Raw genomic sequence first — 23,738 nt, forward strand, 5'->3', positions numbered from 1 at the left:
ATTATACAGGACTATATTATACAATTATTTATTAATTTATACTATCCTGAATAATTATTGTTCTGTCCACTATGAAATATAATCAGTCAACTGAATTAGTAAGCAGGGATGGACTTATGCAGTGTAAGCAAGCTCTGGTACTCCTACTGAAGCTGTGTTGCTCGGTTCATTTTCATTCTTCACTGTGCCCCACAGAATCTACAATGGGAGGCCATATTCCAATGTAGATTATATAGATATTGGTAGAAAGATAATTTTGTTAATTTGAGAAGAAAATGGAGATTAAATGTGAATAAAACTATAGGATAAGTATAACTAGAAGATACTTCAAATTCTTTGCTGCTGTATTATATTTTTCAGTCAATGCTTATTTCTCCCCTTTTAAAAATGTTGATCTCACAAAAAGGAATTTCATTTTTTGCAGTGTTTTCCTCTAGTAGGTTTGGCAATCAACAATAAAAAAGTACCATACTTCTTATGGAAAATGGACAATTAAGTCACCCAAAGTACTAATTACAATGTAGACTAGAAAGATGTTGGTTAATGTAATGCAATTTTAATGCTGATGCTAAAAATATTTTAAGGGAACTTTATATTGTGATAACACATATTAACTCTTAGTATTGGAATGGTAACAGATTGAGAATCCAATGTCAGTTGAATTTTTAGCCACTAAACATCCTTTGAAGACCAAATAATACAAAGTAATTGTTTTAACTCAAAAGTATCAATTAATTCATGGCAATCTTCCATTGCTATGGAAAAAGAACACAAAGAACAGGAAAGAATTAGATAACTCCCCCCCACCCCCAGTTCTAGTTCAAATCATTCTGCCCAAATTTATTTATGCTTAACTCATTCTAAATCACTTATTCAAATGATCTCTAAATGGTATATGTTGTAAGACATTCTATTTTTCCTCGGGATTTCTCACTTCCCTCCTAATTTAGACTGTTTGACTCTCCTAACCGGATTACCTTAACCATGGTTTTTCCAATTCACCCAGGCTGTTTCAAAACACTTTGAACCACATAACAGTCACATAGCGTGGTTTCGCACAACATAATAGATTAAAATGTGGCTGGCTAGTTTACGGGTTCAGTAGATCATGTAATGTCTGCCTTTTGAGCAGTTGTCTTTGGGGAGTTGCATAGGACTGGGTTATCTTATCTTTGGATTCCTGTTTGGGAGACCTGAGGGCAGATTGAGGCTCTTAAAAATTAACCACAAAAACCCAATCCCAGAAATCAGTTTTCAATGCCCTGCAGAACCATGCAATGTGCAAAGAAAGCTGCCCCTTTGATCATTTTTAAGCTGTACAGGTAGTCCTCGATTTATGATCCCAATTGAGCTCAATATTTAGGTTGCTGAGTGAGACGTTTGTTAACTGACCTTTGCCCCATTGAAGGACCTTTCTTGCTACCGTTGTTAAGGGAATCACTGCTGTTGTTAAGTTAGTAGCACTGCTGTTAAGTGAATCTAGCTTCCCCATTGACTTTGCTTGTCCGATGTTTGCCAAAGGTGGATCCCATGACTCCGGGGACAATGCAACCGTCATAAATATGAGTCTATTGCCAAGCATCTGAATTTTGATCACGGAACCACATGCAGATACCACAATGGTTGTTAAGTGTGACAAACACAGAAGTCACTTTTTTCCAGTGATGTAACTTTTGGACGGTCACTAAATGAAGTGCTGTAAATCGAGGACTACCATATCCACTTCAGGAAAGCTAAGCAGGCCATTAGAGGTATTCCCAAGGTGTGTGTGTGTGTGTATGTGTCATATGCAGCTCCTCCAATCGAGTCAACCGGGTAAACCGAGGCACAGCTCCGTATTTATTTTTTTTAACAAATCCCCTCAAATCCCAATTCACAGGACATCAAATTTAACCCCCGTCTGACTAAAAAGAGGTCCTTTCCCCAGAGTAATTAAAACCCCCAGAGCGCGTTTTTTTTTTTTTCACGGCAGGGTCAACTGCCTCAAACATTTGAGGGTCTTCCTCACGGAGACCCTCTCCCACAGGGGTTACAGCTAATCCCCACCACCCTTTCCAGAACCCACAGAGAAGAAGCCCCCCCCTCCCCCGGCTGAACTTCGGGAGCGGCTGCAAAGTGCCCCCTAAGAGAGACGAAGCGCTCCCCCCCCACCCCCGCCCCCCTCAGGCGACCGAATGTCAAGCCCCGCAACCGGGGGGGGGGGGGTCGCCAACCGAGGGGTTGGTATTCCGGGGAAGAGGCGCCCGCCTCTCGCTCTGTTGCTGCGCCTCCCTCGTCTCCCCTCTCTCCCTTCAGCTTCGGTGGCTCCTCCTCAGCTTTTCCACCTATGCCGCGGGCGACCACAAGCCAAGGAACCGGCGCCCAGTCGCGGCGGGGCGGAGGGGAGGAAGGAAAGGAAAGAGGGGAAAAAAAAACACCACACTATACACACACACACACCCGGGAAAGCCGAAGGCACTCGCGGCTGACCTCAGCGCTGGGGAGCGGCCGCCCAGCGGCTCACGCGGCTTGACCAATAAAAGCGCAGCCGAAACCGCGGCTCCGGCCGTTCGAGGGCTTAGCCGCCGTCGCTTCTGCCTCGCCGCTCCCGACTTTTTGACCGACCTGAGCGCCTCGAGGTGGGCAGCCCGACCCGGCCGAAAAAGGATTTGACTCGGGGGTCGGCTTGGCCGGCGAACGGTGGGGCAAAGATGCTGTTTTGGCACACGCAGCCGGAGCATTACAACCAGCACTCGACGGGCAGCTACTTGCGGTGAGTCAGGCGAAAGGCGAGTAGCCGCGGGCGGGTCAGAGAAAAGGACGCGGGATGCCCACGAACCAAGGGGAAGGAGGGGGGAGGGAAAAGAAAAAAAGAAAAGAAAAGAAAAGAAAAAACGAAAAAACGCGCGTGGCAGGTCAACTGGTCAGGAGAAGCCAAAGTGGCCGCTGAGGAGAAACCATAGCCCGCTCTTTTGGCAAGGCTGCGTTGCATTTGGGGGGGGGGGGTCGCTTCGGTCTGAATTTGGGGTGGGGACGGGCGGGGAGGGGGGCTGAATTGGGGAAGGTTCCTGAAGCGAGGGGCACGGGGGTGACCCGAGGGCATCTTAACAAGGGCGAACCAGCCCGTGTTATTCAACGGGCCCTCTTCAGGAGGGATCCTGAGCTTTTGGTGAGAGGCGTTGGTGGGGAAGCTGCCGGCTGTCCTGCGGGCGGGAGGAGCGGGGAAACGCAGCTTTATAAGGAAGAACCAACCTGCGCCCGGAGTTTGGGTGGGTTTATACTGTATGTAATCGCACTCTCGGTCCAGGAGGGCGTTTTTTGGGGGCATTGGTTGCACTGAGGGCGTAAACGCCTCTCCTTTCTAAAAGAGTTGACATCATACGATGAAAGGTGGGGGAAACAACAAAAGAACCGAAAGAGGAAAAATACAACCGAAGGACTGGTTTTTTGAATAAAAAGGTTTGCTAACAAGGATCGCGCCCTTTTCCCCAGATCAATAGGAGTATAAGAGCCAAGTTATACATCTATGGAGATTCTCAGTCATCCAGGTCATGGTTGTCCCAAAGGTACTTTTTCTGAAGAAGAGCTGAAGAAGCTTCTTGGATGAGAAGGGAGAGGTCTTCAAAGAAAAACCGGAAAGCACAGTTGCCTCTTGAAAAAGCACCTTTGAGACATCCAAGTTATACAGGAACACTGCTTGAGCGTCTTTATTTGGGGATGACTTCCTGGATGTTAGAATGTCTGAAGTCGTTGATTCCATCCTGGGAGCCTGTTTGCATTGCGGTTACTGTATGAACTGGGAGAGAGGGATGTATCTAGGCTGTTACACACTATGAACTGCTGCCTGTTCTCTGTGTAGTGGAATATATTGGGGTACCTAATGACCATCCCCCATAGTGGATATCTGAGACATATTTAAAGAAGTGAACATTACAGAAAACCTCTGCCGATTACAGCTCCACTGGTAGGAACCAGTGTGTGGGTTAACTATTTCAGATCAGACTAATCAGATTAATTAAAAATGTGTGACTTAGGGAAACTGATTTATGGTGTAGTCTGATGATGGGAAGATGGTGCATCATATAATTGGGACTAAATAACCAGCAGACTGGCATTGTGTGGTTCCCCCATTTGTGTCTTGTCAATTATGGTTTTTAAAATTGTCAGCAGTTGCCTATCTCATTCTTTTTTCCCCTCACTGCCTGTTGTGCTAAATGCTATTCTAATTTGGCAGACATATCTTTTTAGTAACCTATGAGTCTCTTTTTTGTGTGTATATGCCTTGGCTTATAGTCAGTGTTTGACTCCTGACAATTACCTGGACAAGTCCCTGCAATTTTCCTGGCAATGATTTTTGGAAGTGATTTGCCATTGCCTTTTTTATAGGACTGAGATAATGATTGGCCCAAGATCACCCAAGTGATGTCCTGCCTAAGGTAGGGCTAAAATTTGCCATCTCCCTTTTTCTAGTATGATGCCCTAAGCAATACACCAAACTAGCTCTCCATATAAATCTCTGTAACTTTATATATTCACCTACAAATGTATGGATTTTAGTCCATCATATCTTTATTAGAATCCAATAATCAATGAACCCAAAGGAACTTTCAATTTGAAAGATATAGTAGCAAAAAGAAAGATGTAGTACCAAAAAGTGGGGGATAGAATCAGAAACATTTGAAAATAAAGCAAGAGTTATAGTGGTTATAGTGTGTCTCTGTTTGACTTAGTTTCTAAGGTTCAAAACCTTTGTTTTTGCTGCAATTCCTTATGCAAATCCATGTCAGACTATGCAGCTCTAATGCAAAGCACAGGGGGAAAAACCCACAAGAAGTAAAAGAAAATGAAAGCAGGAGATAAGGAAAAAAAAAAAAAGGAAATGTAACTGAATCAACATTCCACAAAACTATTCATTAAATCATTCTATCCCTGCAAGTCATCCTTGCTTCAACCATCTCTCTGGAGTATCTATAGAAACACTGCTATCTAAGAAACAAAAGATCTTATGACATTTCAAAGCGAAGAAAAATAACCAATTTTAAAGACTAAAAACTGTCCAATTTATTATAGAATAAGAGTTTGGGGGATATGGTCCACTCCATCAGATATGTGGAAACTCTTAAGTAGACTGTTAAGTAGACTGTGATCAACAAAACTTTCATATAATAAAAGATGCTTAGTTTGTTGCAGAAAAAAACAAACATAATCCACAGGTCAGTCCTTCTTAACTAGATGTAGATGATTTTAAAAAGAAAATAACCTATTGGCTACATTGAATAAAGATGCTCAAATGAGGTTGCCTGAAGTAAATCCATTTAATGAACGCATTTGGAAGACACAAAGTGTTCTTTCAGAAGTGCCAAACACTTGTAGATTTCAAAGACTCTCTAATGGTTCTTTAAATCTGTGGCCTCAACCCTGCCCCCTCTACCCCCCCACTCATCTATGCATGATGAGTAGTTCCTTTAATTCATTTTACTTACTGGACTTGATGAATCCAGTTTTTTCCTGCTTTATTTCTATGTTAGTCATGTTCTACTTAAGTATCTTTAAGCAAAAAGGGCAGTGAACAGTAAAAGAACAAATGGAAGGTCTTCATTTGAGCCCCCTAAGCAGCAAGCCATAAGTGGAGGACCCGTTTGTTTTAATATTATTTTATGTATGTAGTTAGGGAATGATTTTTAAAAATGTATAATTGTTTATGCTGCTTAAAAATACATTGTTTGGCAATATCTTTTTTAAGCTAACTAAAATGCCATAATAAGTAAATAATTTTTCAGACTTCACAGAAGTCTTAATTAGATTGGATAGGAATGAGGGTAAGGAAAGCAGAATTGGTTGAGTAAAATCAGATTCACAAATCATATTGTTTGTTTGGCTTGCCTTTGTTTCTGTGTTAATTTAGTCATTGTGCCTGAGAAGCCACCCACTAAAGTCTTGCTTAGAAGTTTTAATGTCATTATCTAAGGATTAGGTAAAGGTTCCCCTCACACATATGTGCTAGTCGTTCCCAACTCTAGGGGGCGGTGGTCATCTCCATTTCTAAGCTGAAGAGCCACCGCTGTCCAAAGACATCTCAGTGGTCATGTGGCCAGCATGACTAAATGCCAAAGGTGCACGGAACTCTGTTACCTTCCCACCAAAGGTGGTCCCTATTTTTCTACTTGCATTTTTTAAGTGCTTTTGAACTGCTAGGTTGGCAGAAGCTGGGACAAATAACAGGAGCTCACCCTGTTACGCGGCACTAGGGATTCGGACCGCTGAGCTGCTGACCTTTCAATCAACAAGCTCAGCATCATAACCACTGAGCCACCACTTCCCCTCTTAAGGATTAGAGTGTGTCTCAAAAATAGAATAGAATAGAATTTTTTATCGGCCAAGTGTGACTGGACACACAAGGAATTTGTCTTGGTGCATATGCTCTCAGTGTACATAAAAGAAAAGTTACATTCATCAAGAATCATAAGGTACAACACTTAATGATAGTCATAGGGTACAAATAAGCAATCAGGAAACAATATCAATATAAATCTGATATAATAATATAATATAATAATTATAATAATATATTATATTACAATATAATTTATGCTGCTCTTAAGTGAAGCCTGAGACCTGTTGCGTAACACTTTGCCAACTCTAATATAGTTAAAGCATGTGAGAATTTGCTTAGGTCAGGAGCCAAGCTTCTTAAACCTTATCAACTAGTACACCTTTTCCCCACTTGTCTTTCCAATGAAGCACATTTCAATTTACAGATTTCCCCAGCCAGCAGCACATCCTGCTGGTTAAAAAAGTCTGGGAGTTGTCATCCTTACTTACCTACCTACTTTTCAATAGATCTGAAAGGGGTAAGTAAAATAATTGACACACAAATGTGAATAATGCCACTTTGGGAAGCTTAATTTCCCAGAGGCAAACACAAGTACTTCTGAATTTGCTGAAGTCATATAATTGTAAGATAAGGAACCCTGCTGTGATCATTGTCATTTTATGAGCTTGCTGGGCCTGCCTTGGTAAAGTTGTTACTTCCATGCGTTGGGAGGATACGGCTGTCTTTAGCTTCTCTCATCACTGCTGATCTTTGTTAGACACACTTAGTACATTTTTCTGTTCTGGGCAATTCTGAAAGGCACAGGAATCATCTGAAACACCTCTGCTGGGCTGGAGTAGAAACTATCATTGTTTCAATTTTATGTTTCAGTTAATATAATAAAATTATGCTACAGGACACTCAGGCTAATCATGTTTAGCCAGCATGTTGCATGGAGCCAGGCCACTTGATGTTTATGATGTAGTATATTGTGCAAATCCAGAAATTGAAGTAAATTCATTCATTTAACCATGGATGAGCAAGTTGTGTAAAAGGCGAATTCATAGCAGGCTTGTGGAAGCTGATGTTCATTGTACAGTCAAGTTCCATCCACATGTGATTTCCCAGGTACTGCTTACGTTGTTTTTAAATCTCTTTGTGTGAAGGACGGAATCCTTTGAGGCTAATGCTGAGTCGCTCTTTTTAATGATGTTTACCTGCATTATTTCTGACCAAGATAAAGTTCCTTGAAAAAGACAATATAGTTTCGTTTAATTTGGAGTTTAAATTCACAGGAGTCTTATGCTTCCTTGGGTTACAGAAAATCCTAGTACAGAATAAGTGTCTTTAGGTAACTTCACAACCCTGCTTTGTTGCTTGCATAAGCCACAGTGGCTGAGTTTACGCACCACTGAATCAAACCAGGTTACCTAATGGCTTTCCAGAATGTGTGAACTCAGCCCCACATGCTTATTTCTGATTGTACTATTAACTGTACACAGAATTACATTCTTAATCCCTAATGTTAACATTCTGGGGGAAAAGAGAAGGAAAGTAGGGAGAGAAAATTCCCAAGTTTTTCCAATGTTGACTCTGAAAAGAAACCAGAAGAAATGGGGGAGGGTGATCAGATGGAGGGTGATCCCCTTTTGCGACCTTGAGACAAGCAAAGTCAATGGGGAAGCCAGATTCACTTAACAACTGTTAATAACTTAACAACTGCAGTGGTTCACTTAATAACCTTTGTTAACCTGTTTTAAGAAAAGTCATAAAATGGAGCAAAATTCATTAAACAAATGTCTCAATTAGCAACAGAAATTGTGGGCTCAATTGTGGACGTAAGTCAAGGATTACCTTATGTGCTAGTTATAGAAGCAGTGAACCTGAAGAGTAAGCATTCTTCATTTGGTTACCAATGTACATATAGCACATGTTATTTTGTTTTTTCAAAGAAAAGTTCTATAGCTCAGTTTAAGGCTAATACTCTCTAGTCCTTGTTCAAATCAGTAGCAGACTAAAATTAAATGCAGCATTATGACATTTATTTCTTGTATTTCTACCACCTAAATAATATTGCCAGCAATATAATTATAATTTTCCTTCCTTGGATATTAACTTTTCTGATCAAGAGGACAGCATAATCTTGAATGTGAAACTGAACATACAAGTTAAATGAGGGAGATTTATTATCCCATTGTTCGTCTACTTCCTTAACTTCACTGGATGTTTTAAAATTAGCATTTTCCCACTGGAATTGAACTAAGCATATTCTCATGAGAATCAGGTAAAATAGATGGAGGCATGGGAATTGGAGTATGAGGGAGATAACATGAATCTGTGGAGACCCATATCTAGATTTAGGCTTCTGGGCGGAACTGAAGTGTAAGAATTTGAGTGTGGGATGATTCTGGCAAGGGGTACGTCTTGTGTTCTTTTGTCTTTTCTTGTCTTCCTTTTTTCATCTGGTTTTGTAATACTGCAAACAGCAAGTCTTCTGGGAGGGAGAACTCTGTGATTTCATCTTGTGCAATTTTGCTACCAGCCCAGCCCTTGGGATGGGTCAAGCTTATAAATCTAAATCTTTCAAAAAAAACCAACAACAATGGATATAGTTTACTGTAAGGGATTTTTCATAAAAGAAATGCAAATATGCTATATAAAATGGTTGGGGGTGGAGAAGAGAGAGGTCACACCATCTGGAAAGTTTTCCAGCCCTGGAACAGCAATCTCAATTTAGCTCTGAGGTATATTACAATGGGTGTTTCAGTGTGGAACCTATTAAAGGCATAGTGATGAGCAGATAATAGAGAAATACCCTCTACTACTTTCCTTAAAATTTTGTTTTTTGAGAATTCAAAAATTAACCCTTGTTTATTTTTTTCAAAGGAGAGAATATGATTTTGGGCAACATGGAATGCCAAAATATGACATTTTTCTAATTTAAGCATATCTCCAATCCATTCTTCAATCTGTTCTGAACTGAGTGCAGATTTTCTTGTAACAATGTCTACAGTTAGTCCTCAATTTATGACCATAATTGAGCCCAATTAAGGTTAAGCAAGACACTTGTTAAGTGAATTGTGCCCCCATTTTATGACCTCTTTTGCCACAGTTGTTAAGTGAACCATTGCACTTGTTAAGTGAATCATTCAGTTATTAAGTGAATCTAGCTTTTCCCATTGACTTTGCTTGTCAGAAGCCAGCTGGGAAGGTTACAAATGGGAATCACATGACCCTGGGACATAAATACATGCTAGTTGCCAGACACCTGAATTTTGATCACATGACCATGGGGATACGGTAATGGTCATAAGTATGAAAACTGGTCATAAGGTACTTTTTTCAGTGCTGTTGTAACTTTGAACAGTCTCTAAATAAATGTTTGTAAGTCAAGGTCTATCTGTACATAGGCTATAAATCTTATGTTTTATTGTTCTTTTAGAATATGTAAATTCTATTAAAACAAACAACATCCAGATCACAGGACCAAATATATCTGGTGGGCACCAGATTGCTGAATACTCATTTAGCTACTACTTCACTCTATTTTTTTTTGATTTAGCAAAAGAAGGAGATTGTGTGCTCATAACAACCACTCTTTTTTACAAGTTTATCATATACAGTCCTTTTATACATTTCCAGTTATCATTATGGTAGCTGTTTATGTTGAGACGGTGTAAAGACTTTTATATAGTAGACCTGAAGATGAAAAGAACACAGTATATTTTACTGGTTTAGATTCTTGCTAACATAAATTCTATATTGCATTTAAAATGTATTATTTTGCTGTCTTTGAAATAATTATTTCAGCAAACTATAAAATAAAGAAATAATATTGTCAAGATATTGTCAGTTACCAGCAAAGCTGTCAAAGTTTTCATGTTTAACTTTGCAGTTCACATACTTTTTAACTTTAGTTCCCCATAAAATGAAATCATATTCTCTTTCAGTTAAGAACCTTTATCATGTTTATTATAAAACAGATATGATTAATGGATTCAGCTAATTTTTTTATCTTCCTGCTGGTGAAAAAGTGAATTATTAATCTGTGTAGGCACAAGAGAAACACCTTCTTGCCCTAATTTTCAGTTGATGTTTATTAATAATTGTAGATGTGGTGGAATCTAGAAAATGTAGTTTTTTTCATATGCACACAAATATTTATGGAAGACAGTTGACCTAATGTTGCATCTCTTGAATATTTAGAATCAAAAGCAAAAAATAAGCCCATTAAGTTAAATGAATTTGATTCATTAGAAAATAAGTAAGTATTCTGATGGCTTCTGCTTAGAAAAAGACACAATGTATGCTTTGTTCCTTCATTTTATAGACTACAATGATCTATGAATGCAGCATAATTACCGTAATTTTAATACTATAAAATATTAGTTTCCTGAAACCTCATGGTTTCCAACTGGACTTGGAATGCTGTAAAATGTTATACATTATATACACTCAGTCTTTTTAACTTTTGGCATATATGTTCCTAATCTTATGACTAGTTAAACAGTTTTAGAATGTGGCCCAACTTGTTTGGAAATACTAAACATAAACTTATCTATAATCAAGAAGAGTGGTCTTTAAAAGCCACATGACTGGAAATTTGGAGATTGCATTGGGAACCTTCAGTCTCAAAAGACTATGGTATCATGCTTTGGAAAGAGGTCCTGAAACAGCATCTGGTGTGACTAAAAAGGCCAATTCGAGAGTGGCAATCCCTTCCTCACTGAGGGCAGATACATTCTGTCCCCTGCCCAGCCCCCAGATTTCGCTGGTTCTGGGACTGCCTCTTTGCCTCAACCTGCCGAACAAGTGTCTCTTCGAATTGGAGAAGGCCATGCTGCGTCTTTAGCCTCCAAGCTGAATGATCGGAGGTCAAGGTTTCCCAGTCATTAATGTCCATTCCCAAGGCCTTTAGATCCCTCTTGCAGATATCCTTATATTGCAGCTGTGGTCTCCCTCTAAGGCGCCTTCCCTGCACTAATTCTCCATACAGGAGATCTTTCGGAATCCAACCATCAGCCATTCTCATGACATGCCCAAGCTAGCGTAGATGTCGCTGTTTCAATAGTGTATATATGCTAGAAATTCCAGCATGTTCCAAGACTGCGCTATTTGGAACTTTGTCATGCCAGATAATGCCAAGGATACGTTGGAGACAGCACATATGAAAGGTGTTCAACTTTCTCTCCTGCCGTGCGTAAAGGGTCCAAGACTCACTACAGTACAAGAGTGTGCTCATGACACAGGCTCTATAGACCTGGATCTTTGTATGTCCCATCAGCTTCTTATTGAACCATACTCTCTTTGTAAGTCTGGAATACGTAGTGGCCGCTTTACCAATACGTTTATTCAGCTCGGTATCTAAAGAGAGAGTTTTGGAGATAGTTGAACTGAGATACACAAAGTCATGGACAACCTGCAGTTCTTGTGCAGAGATTGTAATACAGGGAGATAAATCCACATCCTGACCCATGACTTGTGTCTTTTTCAGGCTGAGTGTTAGCCCTAAGTCTTGGCAGGCCTTGCTAAAACCTTACTTTATCTTAGAAAAGCTAAGTCTGGGCAAATATGATTTGTATTTGGGTGGCAGACACTGGGAAATATCTGTAGCTAAATATAGAATGAAAAAAACTGCTTGGAAGAAAGCAGTGGCAACTATTTCCATTCTACTATTGAAAAAAATACATGAATAGTCAGGGAAGTCACCAGAAGTTGAACAAGACTTTAGTTCTAACTTTTCTGGAGTACACCAGAATGTGAACAGATAATAGATTTATCCTGCAGTTACCAAGCTATAGATCATGCATATAGGTATTATCAGGTACCATTAACTGAGTATGAGATTCATGCCTGGATCTATTAAACATGCACACATGTCTTTGTACCTAGTTTGTTTTTTTATAACGTGTGTGTGTGAGACTGAATCACTTTTGAGACTGGGAATAGTTTCTAGGAATGGTAGTTTCTGGGAGGATAGACTGAGAGAAGATGTTTCCTTGTTCTTGGTGGGAGAGGTTAGGTATGAGGAGGTTGCAGTGCTGAAGTATTGGAGTATATTGGAGTGTCTTGTCTTATCAAGAACAATTGCATAGATTGAAATATATTTGGGGAAATCTGTCTCCTATTTACCAAGTTTTTTTCTTCTTCTTCTTCTTCTTCTTCTTCTTCTTCTTCTTCTTCTTCTTCTTCTTCTTCTTCTTCTTCTTCTTCTTCTTCTTCTTCTTCTTCTTCTTCTTCTTCTTCTTCTTCTTCTTCTTCTTCTTCATCTAAAAGAACTATTTTCTAATATGAACTGCATATCTTTATCATACAGATAACTTTAAAGTAAAGTCTGGCTTGAATCCTTTAATTCTCTTCTTCCTCGTAGAATATGTTGATGGCAAAAAAAGCAATTATGTATTTCATATTTTCTTTCGTATTGTTACCTCCCCTTTTATCTACGGAGATTCTCAGTCATCCAGGTCAGGGTTGTCACAAAAGTGCTTTTTTCAAAAGGCAATTGGACTTTGTTTTTCCTTGAAGATGTTTTGCTTTTTATCCAAGAAGCTTCTTCATCTGAAGAAAAGCTGAAGAAACTTCTTGGATGAGAAGTAAAACATCTTCAAGGAAAAACAAAGTCCAGTTGCCTTTTGAAAAAAACACCTTTGGGACCCTTTCTCCACATCAATAGTAGGAGTATGTGTACATACCTTATCTTTCTGTTTTACCCCATCCTTTTTTGAGCACTAGATTCCATATATCCAATGAAGTGGATTAGAGTCCATAAAAGCCTGTGGAATAGCAAACTTCTTAAACTTTAATATGCTCCATAGCTCCCTGGTGCTCCTGCTCCTAGAGACTAACATGACTCTTTCTTTAAAAAATAATTCAGTCTGCATCTATGTATGAATGTGACAGAATATATGATACTGCATTCAATAAGATTACTTGAAAAACAGTATCATTACAGCATATATTTCTAAATCCTTTTCTTTGTGTATCATTGAGTTTATTGTGCCAGTTTTCATCATATAAATGTGGTCATATTGAAATGGATTGAAATTGATATCATTTGTTTTTTTAACAGGTTAACTTATTAAATGAATGTGTTCTCAGAAAAAATACTCATGGAATATGGGTTCAGAGGATTCTGCCTTTAACTCCATTGTAGTTGTATAGTAAAAAAAAAAAAAAAAGGCAACCCATTGCTAACTAAGTTTTCATTTTATATTTTCAGTGATGTGCTTGCACTGCCATTCTTTAAACAAGAAGAGCCTCAACTTTCCCCTGAGAATGATGCAAAACTCCCTCCGTTTCAATATGTGCTCTGTGCAGCGACATCTCCTGCCATAAAGCTTCATGAAGAGACTCTGACTTATCTCAACCAAGGTAGGACCAAAACAAAATTGAATTGATTCTGATTGTTTGAATTGATCTTTGGTGGTTTGAAGACTAAACATAGCAGACCCTAATTTGGTCTGAAGGTTGCTTGTGCATGTCTGGGGGACCAACATCATTTAAGTTACTGTATCTGAAATGTGCCACGGTGGAGTAGAATTATGCATATTTAGGAAGTTTATATTTTCACTGCTTCTGTGTTAGGGGTATATTTGACTTATGAAAAATATTGTGATTGCCAGTTGCAATGTTGTACTCATTTAACCTTAATTCTTCTATTAAGGTAGAAAAACAGCACTTTCCTGAATGGTGAGAGATTGTAGATTTTGCTTTGTTTCTGCTTAAGACAATATTATCTGGTTACCAAATCTAGGAATCAAGGTGCAATAGAAAAATGCAAAATGTACACCATGTAGTATGGAGATTCTGATACAAAATACTGGACAGTATATACCAGTCTTTCCCAGCTAGTTCCCTCTAGATGTTTAAAATTTAGAATTCCCATCCAGCATAGCCACCATTTGGCCAGAAATTCTGAGAGTTGTCAGCCAACATATCTGGAAGACATTTATGCTGGGTGTGTGCATTGTATGAGTTGGGGAATGTTGTGTATGATTCTGGGTTTCTTAGATAAAAAATGCAACACATCAATGAATATTGAGGTTTGAACTGATTTGTGGAAAAAGTACTGTATTTTTTGCACTATAAGATGCACTTCCCCCCCATAAGTGGGTGGACATGTCTGTGCGTCTTATGGAGTGAATATTGCCTATCGCAGCTGCCGCCTGTTGCTGCTGCTGCTGCTGCTCACCACCACCGCCTACCATTGCTGCCGCCATTTGCCGCCACCACCTATTGGCAGTTGGATCGGCCTCCCTGAATACCATTGATCAGCTGTTCCAGGTGGCGGGGATCGCTGCTGCCTATCGCTGCTGCTGCCACCGCAATTCGCCAGTGATAGGCCGTGATGATGCCCGCTGCTTGGAACAGCTGATCGGCGGTATTGCTGGAGGTCGATCCAACCACCGATAGCCCCGTTTCTGGTCAGCCAGCCTGCTAATTGGTGGGGCTATGGGAGGCTGGGATCCAGCAGTCACTCAGCTGACTGGTGGTGAGCACAACAGAGCAGAGCCCTGACGAGCCATGTGCTGGGGCTGGGAGGCAGAGGCAGATTTTTTTGTTTTCTTGTTTTCCTCCCCAAAAGCTAGGTGTGTCTTATAGTCCAGAGTGTCTTATAGTGCAAAAATGCATTTTTGTACAGCCCACAGTTGTTAGGTTGAACTTGCATGCTATTGATAGCTTCTTGCATAAACTCAGTCAGTTGTGCTTTAAACTATTTTTGGAGGTTTCTCTTTCGTTAATAAATATATTATAAATAATATATATATAATAATAAAACATATTTCTCACATATTTGTGTATGTGTATCTGCATTCTATCTTTGCTAGAAGCAACACTTCACAAAAACTAAGGTTGACAAAATTTAAAATAAGATACTCCATTTTGTAGTAAGCCACGATGGTGCAATGGTTAGAATGCAGTATTGCTCGTTGACTCTACCCATTACTAGGAGTTTGAGCCTGACTGGCTCAAGGTTGACTCAATCTCCCAACCTTCCAAGGTCGGTAAAATGAGGACCCAGATTGTTGTGGACAATATGCTGACTCTGTAAACCGCTTAGAGAGTGCTGTAAAGCACTATGAAATGGCATAGTACATATGCCATTGGCATATAAGTCTAAATGCTATTACTATTTCTAACATCAATACCAATAATATTCTCTGTAGTAAACATAGAAATATATTTCCCCCTTCCTTCTTCTACTACAAATAGCAAAAATATTTTTTTTAAAAAAATTGCATTTATTCACATTTATTTTGCCTGAAATTACAAAATTTCCTGTGAAAAGGAACAGTTTTATTAATTAATAGAATAAAAATATTATTTTCAGTTCTCTTTTATTAATATTGATGACAATGCTTCCATAAGCTTGTTTGGGGGCAAAAAATTATTTGTAAATAAAAATATTCTGTTTTCAAGATGTTCTGTTATTACTTTAAAAATATTGTATATTATTTATATTTGCTCTTTGGTCTTGTTAATATGAATTTGGTATAAAATCATGTCAACTGTAGAATCCAACTTCATTTGGATATTGAAATACATTCATTTTTTTATTCCTGAAAATAAATTAATTTTAGTAGTAATATCCAAACAGAACCTCAGTGATTCAAGACACCTAGAGTTTAATGCTCTACTTGGCTTTTCAAAATTAACTCTATTGGATTCAGTAGGCCTTACATCCAGTTAAGGGCTATAACCTTTCAAATAGCGTTTTTATCCTAGCTCTCTCTAGCAATCTACAAATGCCAAAATCAGTTCTGCACTCTTTTTGATCTGATACTGGGGACAAGCACTCAGATTAGTTACCTATGGGTCAATTCTATAATTACTATTTAGTATGGATGAAATATATTCTATTTAACAGGAATCAGTTATTTAACAACAGCAGTTGGAATTGTTTTTGGAAATATATAACTAGTATATAATATATAATCCCATTATTACATTATTACATGTTTACAAAGCTCTTGTGTAATGAAAACTGACAGCAACATAGGCATGCACTGTAGTAACTAACAGTACTATAAGGATTTACCAACAAAAATATTAGTAGTGCTAGAATAATACTTTGGATATAAGGATAAGTAAGCATTATGAAAAATTAAAAATTAAAATTAAAAAATTAAAAATTAAAAAAAATAATCTTTTATTTATTTATTTGTTTGTTTGTTTGTTTGTTTGTTTGTTTGTTTATTTATTTATTAGATTTATATTGCTGCCTATTTGCCCATGGCGACTCAAGGTGGCTAACAGAAAATAAAAAAACACATTTAAAAAACAGTAAAACTCATAAAAAGATCAAATAAATTAATGTAATAAAATCACCCCTGACCCCCACCTCCCACCCCAGCGACAGCGGATCACACAAGCCACTTAATGGGCTCCATCCCGCTCTGGGTTCCCCAGGCCAGGCCCACTGGCAGAACAAGGTCTTCAGCGCCTTCTGGAACAGAATTAGGATGGGAGCTGTTCTAATCTCTGGGGGAATGATGTTCCAGAGAGAGGGAGCCACCACGGAGAAGGCCCTTCTTCTGGGTCCCACCAGGTGTATCTCCCTCGAGGATGGAACCCGCAGCATTCCCTGCCTTCCCACTCTAATGGGTCGGATAGATGTTACCTGCAAGAGACGGTCCCTCAAATAACCTGGTCCCAAGACATGAAGGGCTTTAAAGGTGACAACCAAAACCTTGAATTGTTTTACTGGATTAAGGCCAATGCAATCCTTCGTTCTGTTTCCTCATTTCCCCCCAATATTACTGGAAATTAACCCCAGAGAAAAAAGTCCACCTCATAACTCCCAGTCCTGTAGAACTATTATATAAAGTATTATCTTTTTAAACACTTTTTTAAAGACATAAAAGCTAAAGAATCATACTAGATGCATTTGGTAGTAGTAAAATCGCGTTTATTATTTTCATTTTCCCTAAACTTAGTGCTGACCAGATGTCACTGCCTATTTTAAAACTTAACATAAAAATGGAGAATAAATTATCTATTCTCTCTCCGTAGCATTAATACTGGTAACTTTGTACTTATCCATACCAGCATCTATTTTCAGTTATATTTAGCCAGAGATTAATATACCATTATCATTTTATTTACCATATCTTAGACTTTTTTTTTTTGTTTCTGAAATATTCTTTCTGAATTCAAGGAAAGGAAAAAGTGGGAAGTTTGAACTCTGAGTCCCAAAGGTGCTTTTTCCAAAAGCCAAATGGATTTTCTTGGGTTTTTTTCTTTGAAAACATTTTGCTTCTCATCAGGTCAGAACGGAAGAAACTTCCTGGATGAGAAGCGAAACATTTTCAAAGAAAAAAAAACCCAAGAAAGCCCAATTGCCTTTTGGAAAAAGTACCTTTGGGATAACCATGACCTGGATGATTGAGAATCTCCATAGACCTTTGAACTCTGAGTGCCAGAAGGGTAAAAATTAATCCCAATAAAGGGAATAGGGCAGCCATAATAAGAAAAGGCATAGCCTGGCCCTCTTCTATCACTCAGGATTGAAGCCACTTTCTTCTCCTACCAGAAAGAACCCACATCTCCAATTGTTGTTGACTTGCAGGGCAGGAATCCTTTGGAAAACTGGATCCTTTACCTCCCATGAAAATCATCATGGCAAATAAAAAGCCAAATTAATATTATATAGATCACTGGCAAAACTACTGCTGCCGCAGTTCTTGGTTTTTTTCCCTTTCTCCACCTTCCCTTTCTGTAACATGCCAATTTAACTGAGCCTCTGGACAGCAATTTGTCTTTGTAGCATCTATACAGTTCCAAGAAAATTATAGGTTTCATAATAACTTTGTACTGTTGAATGTACTGTCTGTATGAACTCTTGCATTGTGATCACAAGTAGGCAGATGTTACAATCACAAATCACCCTTACAGAAGGAAGGCTTTGCTATATTGTACTAGATATGTCAACCAACACATGTGCTCTTTAAAGCCGAAGACCTTCTCATTCAGTTCAAAGGATCATTTGTTCTCGGAACTCTCAAACAGTTATTTCTTTGACATGGTTAGTTCATAGAGCATAATTTAGACATTTTCCAAAAGAAACAGACTGTCTTGAAGTGGGCTTTTCAAAGAAATTGCAGGAAAATTATTATCATTAAATAATATAACATTTCATACAAAGTTAGGGGAGCTCCTTAAATAAAAAGAGAGTTCTACAAGGAAAAAGTTTCTTAATACATTTAAGCTTTTCCCAATGTTTATGCAGAAAAATGGAGGCTATCGTTACAACCAAGTATCTTCTGACTGTAAAGTAATCAATCTATTTCTAAAAAGTAAAAAGGTTTATACAATCTGTAACTATTGCTTCCATTTTACACTGAATACCAAGGATGAAACATCAGTGAGATTTTCAGAAAAAGTAAAGAGTTTTTAATTTCCCTCTAATGGTATTCTTACTATGTGTTACTCAGAGAAGTTCGGTGAAAAAGAACCTTAAAAAATTGGGTGTTCTTAGTTTGTTAGTCAGCTGGGTATCAGTAACACAATATATTTTGACTGCAGTTGAACAAGATTTCCATTGGATTATGTTTCATGCTGGAGTGTGTTTTGTTCTTTGACATGGGTGGAATGTAGGGACTGAACTTTCATGATCTGAGAAATATGCATTTTTCTTAGTGTTATATCAGAATCCAGGTGATTATTAACTTGGCCTTATTAAATAGATATGCCTTAGGTATGTCAACTCAGTCTCCTGGAACTGGTTTTTCTTTACTTTGCTTCTGTAAAGATGAACAGTTCTGCTGATTCCAGATATTTGTAGATTTTTGGAAAATTTCTCTTCTATAGGCTATATAAGGAGAACCAGTGTGAACCAAATGAAAGATTTCCCTCCCCCCCAAAAAAACACAACAACCCCACACACAACTCAAATTTTGAGAAGGAAAAATGAAATTCATATTTTTAAAAAAGGTATGGGAAATATATATATGAAAAAAGATGTTTAAAAAGGAGGCTTTTTAACATTTTAAAATGACTTAACTTAGATGAGTTCAAGTACAAAAAGCTTAAGTGTTTTTTTCTGTTTGTTATGAATATAGTCTTTACTGACACTACTTAAGAATGTATAGTAAGTAAAATGAACCATAATTTAATTAAAATTATGTGTAAAATAAAACTATAGATTAACACCTGCCAGGAATAACTGGGATCTAAGAATTTTGGATTTGAAGACCATGATGACATATGTCACATAATTTGCAGAATCAGATCACAAATTTGTAGATGACACTAAACTGGTGGGAATAGCCAATACTCCAGAATATAGGTTCAAGATACAAAATGATCTCAACAGATTTATTGGGTATGTCTAGTTTAATGAAACGGACTAAGGGTGACATTATAGCAGTGTTCCAATATCTAAGGGGCTACCACAAAGAAGAGGGGTCTGTATAGCAACCTATTCTCCAGAGCAGGAGAAGAAGATTAGAAGAAGGCAGGAGAAGAAGAAGATTAGAAGAAAGTAATCAAGGTGAGAATTAACCTGGAAATAAGGAGAAATTTCCTGAGAGTTAGAACAATTAATCAGTGGAATGGCTTTCCTTCAGAAGTTCTGGGTTTTCCATCACTGGAGGTTTTTAAAAAGAGATCGGAGAACCATTTGCCTGAAATGGTAGAAGATCTCCTGCTTGAGAAGAAGGTTGGACTAGAAGACCTCTAAGGTCTTTTCCAATTCCATTATTCTGTTATTTTGCTTGTGCTATCATTACACAACCTGCTGATAGAAATTCTGATTGAAGAACATAAGCTGCAACTGAAGCATAATATGCCAGTGCAGAATGTGAGATTATGCTAAAACAGTACAGATTGCTTCCAAAATTTTCAGCCAGTCTGAAGACTGGTCAAGGGAAATGACATCCAATAGACCTGGAGACCACCAGGATGGGAAATTGTTCTGTTCATGGAAGTATTCAGAGTTTCAACTGGAAAAGAAGTGGGATGATTAACCAATTTTTAACTTTCAATCATCACATCAAATATTCTGATTAGTTTCCTATTATGAAATAACCAAAGATTTACACAAATTGTTATCAAAGTTAACCAATCAGGCCCTTTAAGCAACAATGCATTTGTGATATAAGAATTTAAAAATACTCCCTGTCTGGAAGGCTTTAGCCCTGTTCATCTGTTACAAATTTGAAACTAGCCCCATCCCCTCACTAACATTTCTCCACTGCAATTTCTGCTTTCAGACATTTTGAAGGCAAGGAGATTCTCCAAGTATAGTTGCATTATAAGACTTATACTAAAGTATACTAAAGTATAAGTCAACATGCACACATTTCTACATTGGTTGGCTTTTGTCTTGTAGGCATGCAAGACATACAAACCACTCCAGGAGAAAGATGCCACTGGAGCAATAGAAATAGAAATAGAATAACAGAGTTGGAAGGAACCTTGGAGGTCTTCTAGTCCAACCCCCTGCCCAGGCAGGAAACCCTACACCACTTCAGACAAATGGTTATCCAACATCTTCTTAAAAATCTTGGCATATGTATGCTAATTGTCAAGAGCAGTCGCACAGAATGAGCACTCCTAATTCCATAAGACATAAACAGTGTTGTTGTAGAATACAAGAAAGCATAAACGCAATCTGACACCCACTGATAATTTATTGACTATTGAAGTCATACCATACCATTTGGTTTACACTTTGCATTAAGACTTGATGCAATTTGTTTTATGTTTGTTTGTTTGTTTGTTTGTTTGTTTGTTTGTTTGTTTGTTTTATTAGAGTTATATACCGCCCTACTCCCGAAAGACTCAGCTAATTTGTTTAGCTGATCGGGTCATCCTTATTTTAAACCATAATTGGTTACTTGCTCGTTGATTGCAACTGTGGCCCAATATGATGTTGATATTTATTTATTTATTTATTTATTTATTTATTTATTTATTTATTTATTTATTTATTTATTTATTTGATTTGTATACCGCCCTACTCCCGAAGGACTCAGGGCGGTGAACAGCCAACAATAAAATACATAAATACACAAAATTTAAAAACCCGATAAAATCAAATTAAACTTTTTGGCCCAGACAAATTAAAATACCCCCAATAATTTAAAAACAGATTAAAATTTACATATTTAAAAAGGGAAGAGATCAGGCCAAGCCCGCTTGATGGAATAAAAAGGTCTTCACAGCACGGCGGAAGGAGCGCAGATCCGGGATCCTCCGTATCTCCGGGGGGAGCTCATTCCAGATGGTAGGTGCCCCCACAGAGAAGGCTCTCCCCCTAGGGGCCGCCAGTCGACACTGTTTGGCTGACGGCACCCGGAGGAGTCCCTCTCTATGAGACCGTACTGGCCGGTGGGAGGCTATTTGTGGTAGTAGGCGGTCCTGTAAATAACCAGGCCCTAAGCCATGGAGCGCTTTAAAGGTGGTAACCAAAACCTTGAAGCGCACCCGGAAGACCACCGGGAGCCAGTGCAGCTCACGCAGGAGAGGTGTTACATGGGAGCGCCATGTCGCTCCCATTACCACCCGCGCGGCCGCACTCTGCGCCAGTTGGAGCCTCCGGGTGCTCCTCAAGGGGAGCCCCATGTAGAGAGCATTACAATAGTCCAGGCGGGAGGTGACGAGGGCATGAGTGACCGTGCGTAACGAGTCCCGATCCAGAAAGGGACGCAACTGGCGAATCAGGCGGACCTGATAAAAAATCCTCCCGGTCACGGCCGTCAAGTGCTCTTCTAAAGACAGCCGTGAATCCAGGAGGACGCCCAAGTTGCGAGCCCTCTCCGTGGGGGCCAATGATTCGCCCCCAATAGTCAGTGATGGCATCAACTGGCTATATCGGGACGTCGGAAACCACAGCCACTCGGTCTTGGATGGGTTGAGCCTGAGCCTGTTCCTCCCCATCCAGATCCGTACGGCCTCCAGGCACCGGGACATCACTTCAAGGGCATCGTTGGGGTGATCCGGGGTGGAGATGTACAGCTGGGTGTCATCAGCGTACTGATGGTACTCCACCCCAAAACCACGGATGATCTCGCCCAGCGGCTTCACATAAATGTTGAACAGGAGAGGTGAGAGGACCGACCCTATATAAATATACAGGGCTTGTGGTTTTTCTAGCATTTTAGGCCCTGTCTAAGCCTCCAAGTAGTCTACTTACTGTAAGGTCAAAGTGGTTAAAAAAAGTCAACAAACAAATCATGAATGGAAAAAACATGTCTTTTTCTTTTTTTGCCTTGTTTCTGGTTAGTTCAGCATATTATAATTCAGACAAATCTATGTCTCAGTGCTTTTATTTCTAATTCATATTATTTTAAAGGAGTTTTTTGGGGGGAGGGAATTTTATCCTGAAGGGGCAAAAAATAATAAATATCCTTTTCTGTCTTTCTACATCTCATTAGCAAAACAGACATTAACTTTCCTCTGAGCCTTGGAAATCAGAATAAGGGAAGATTGGACGCTCATTCATTAAGCCATTTTTTCCCCAAGTTTATGAGGGAATTTAAAATTCTGTCATACTTGGCTGTGAATTTGCCAAACTAGAAAGAAAAAATCCCGTGTTTTTTTGTTGTTGTTGCTTTCAGTATATATCACCTTCAAACGGTTTATTTTTATTTGATAGGCAGCTCTTTTGCTCTAAGTGCCCAAATGTACTGCTGTTTTATTTATGAGGTTTTTAATTGCAGGCAAAAATGGTGTAACTTGATGCAGAGAGCTCATAAAAATTCTTTTAAAGACAGGTGGAATTTCTGCATATAACACAATTCAGGAACATTGTGAACCTAGCCGATTTTACTACTTCTTTTTATTATTGTGGAACCACACCAGATATATATGTATTATTGTCTGCTTAGTAGAACCCTATAAACAAACCTCTTTGGCTATGATTTGTCTTGAACTGCTATCAGGCCTTTCTCAGCTGACAAGTTAAAATATTGCAAGAATATATTTTCCAGGGCACAAAGGCACAGATAAAGCCGATTTATTGTGGCAAGCCTTTGACCCATTACAAAAGACATCTAGTGATTGCAGTGTAAGTTCTATTTATACTACAGTCAATATTCAGTTCCTTGTGCCTTTTTCCCAGCCATTCTACATAAAGCAATTCCCTTGTGAACTGGTGATACAATATCCATTTGTACTTTGTTTTGGAAATGGCCTAATAGCAGGCGGTTTTACTTTTGATTGGCTCAGCTTGTGGGAAACCACAGCAAGAAAAGATGGACTATAAACACAGGTAGTCTTTGTTTAGCGACTGCCTCATTTAATGATGATTTATTTATTTATTTATTTTGTTTGTTTGTTTAAAACATTTTTATAGCCATCCGTCTTCTACCAAAATCTGGGCGGCTCCCAATCAAGAATTAAGGCAACATAAAAAAAACTATAGGTAGTCCTCGACTTACAACAGTTCGTTTAATGATTGTTCAAAGTTACAACTGCACTGAAAAAAGTCATTCATGACCAT

General features: G+C 38.7%; 1 protein-coding gene across 1 annotated transcript in view; it reads left to right on the top strand.

Moving 5' to 3' along the window:
• Window positions 1-2,690: 2,690 nt before the first annotated feature.
• The window catches only part of TFCP2L1 (transcription factor CP2 like 1), a 39,998-nt gene continuing 18,950 nt past the window's right edge, over window positions 2,691-23,738 (top strand). The window contains exons 1-2 of the mRNA XM_070957096.1: window positions 2,691-2,752; window positions 13,512-13,663. Of these exons, the coding sequence (XP_070813197.1) occupies window positions 2,691-2,752; window positions 13,512-13,663 (214 nt within the window). The remainder of the gene's footprint in view (window positions 2,753-13,511; window positions 13,664-23,738) is intronic.

This window comes from Pituophis catenifer, unplaced genomic scaffold (assembly GCF_029215685.1).
Source record: "Pituophis catenifer annectens isolate HBS135680 unplaced genomic scaffold, rPitCat1.0.hap2 SCAF_1, whole genome shotgun sequence".
Taxonomy (NCBI): Eukaryota; Metazoa; Chordata; class Lepidosauria; order Squamata; family Colubridae; genus Pituophis; species Pituophis catenifer.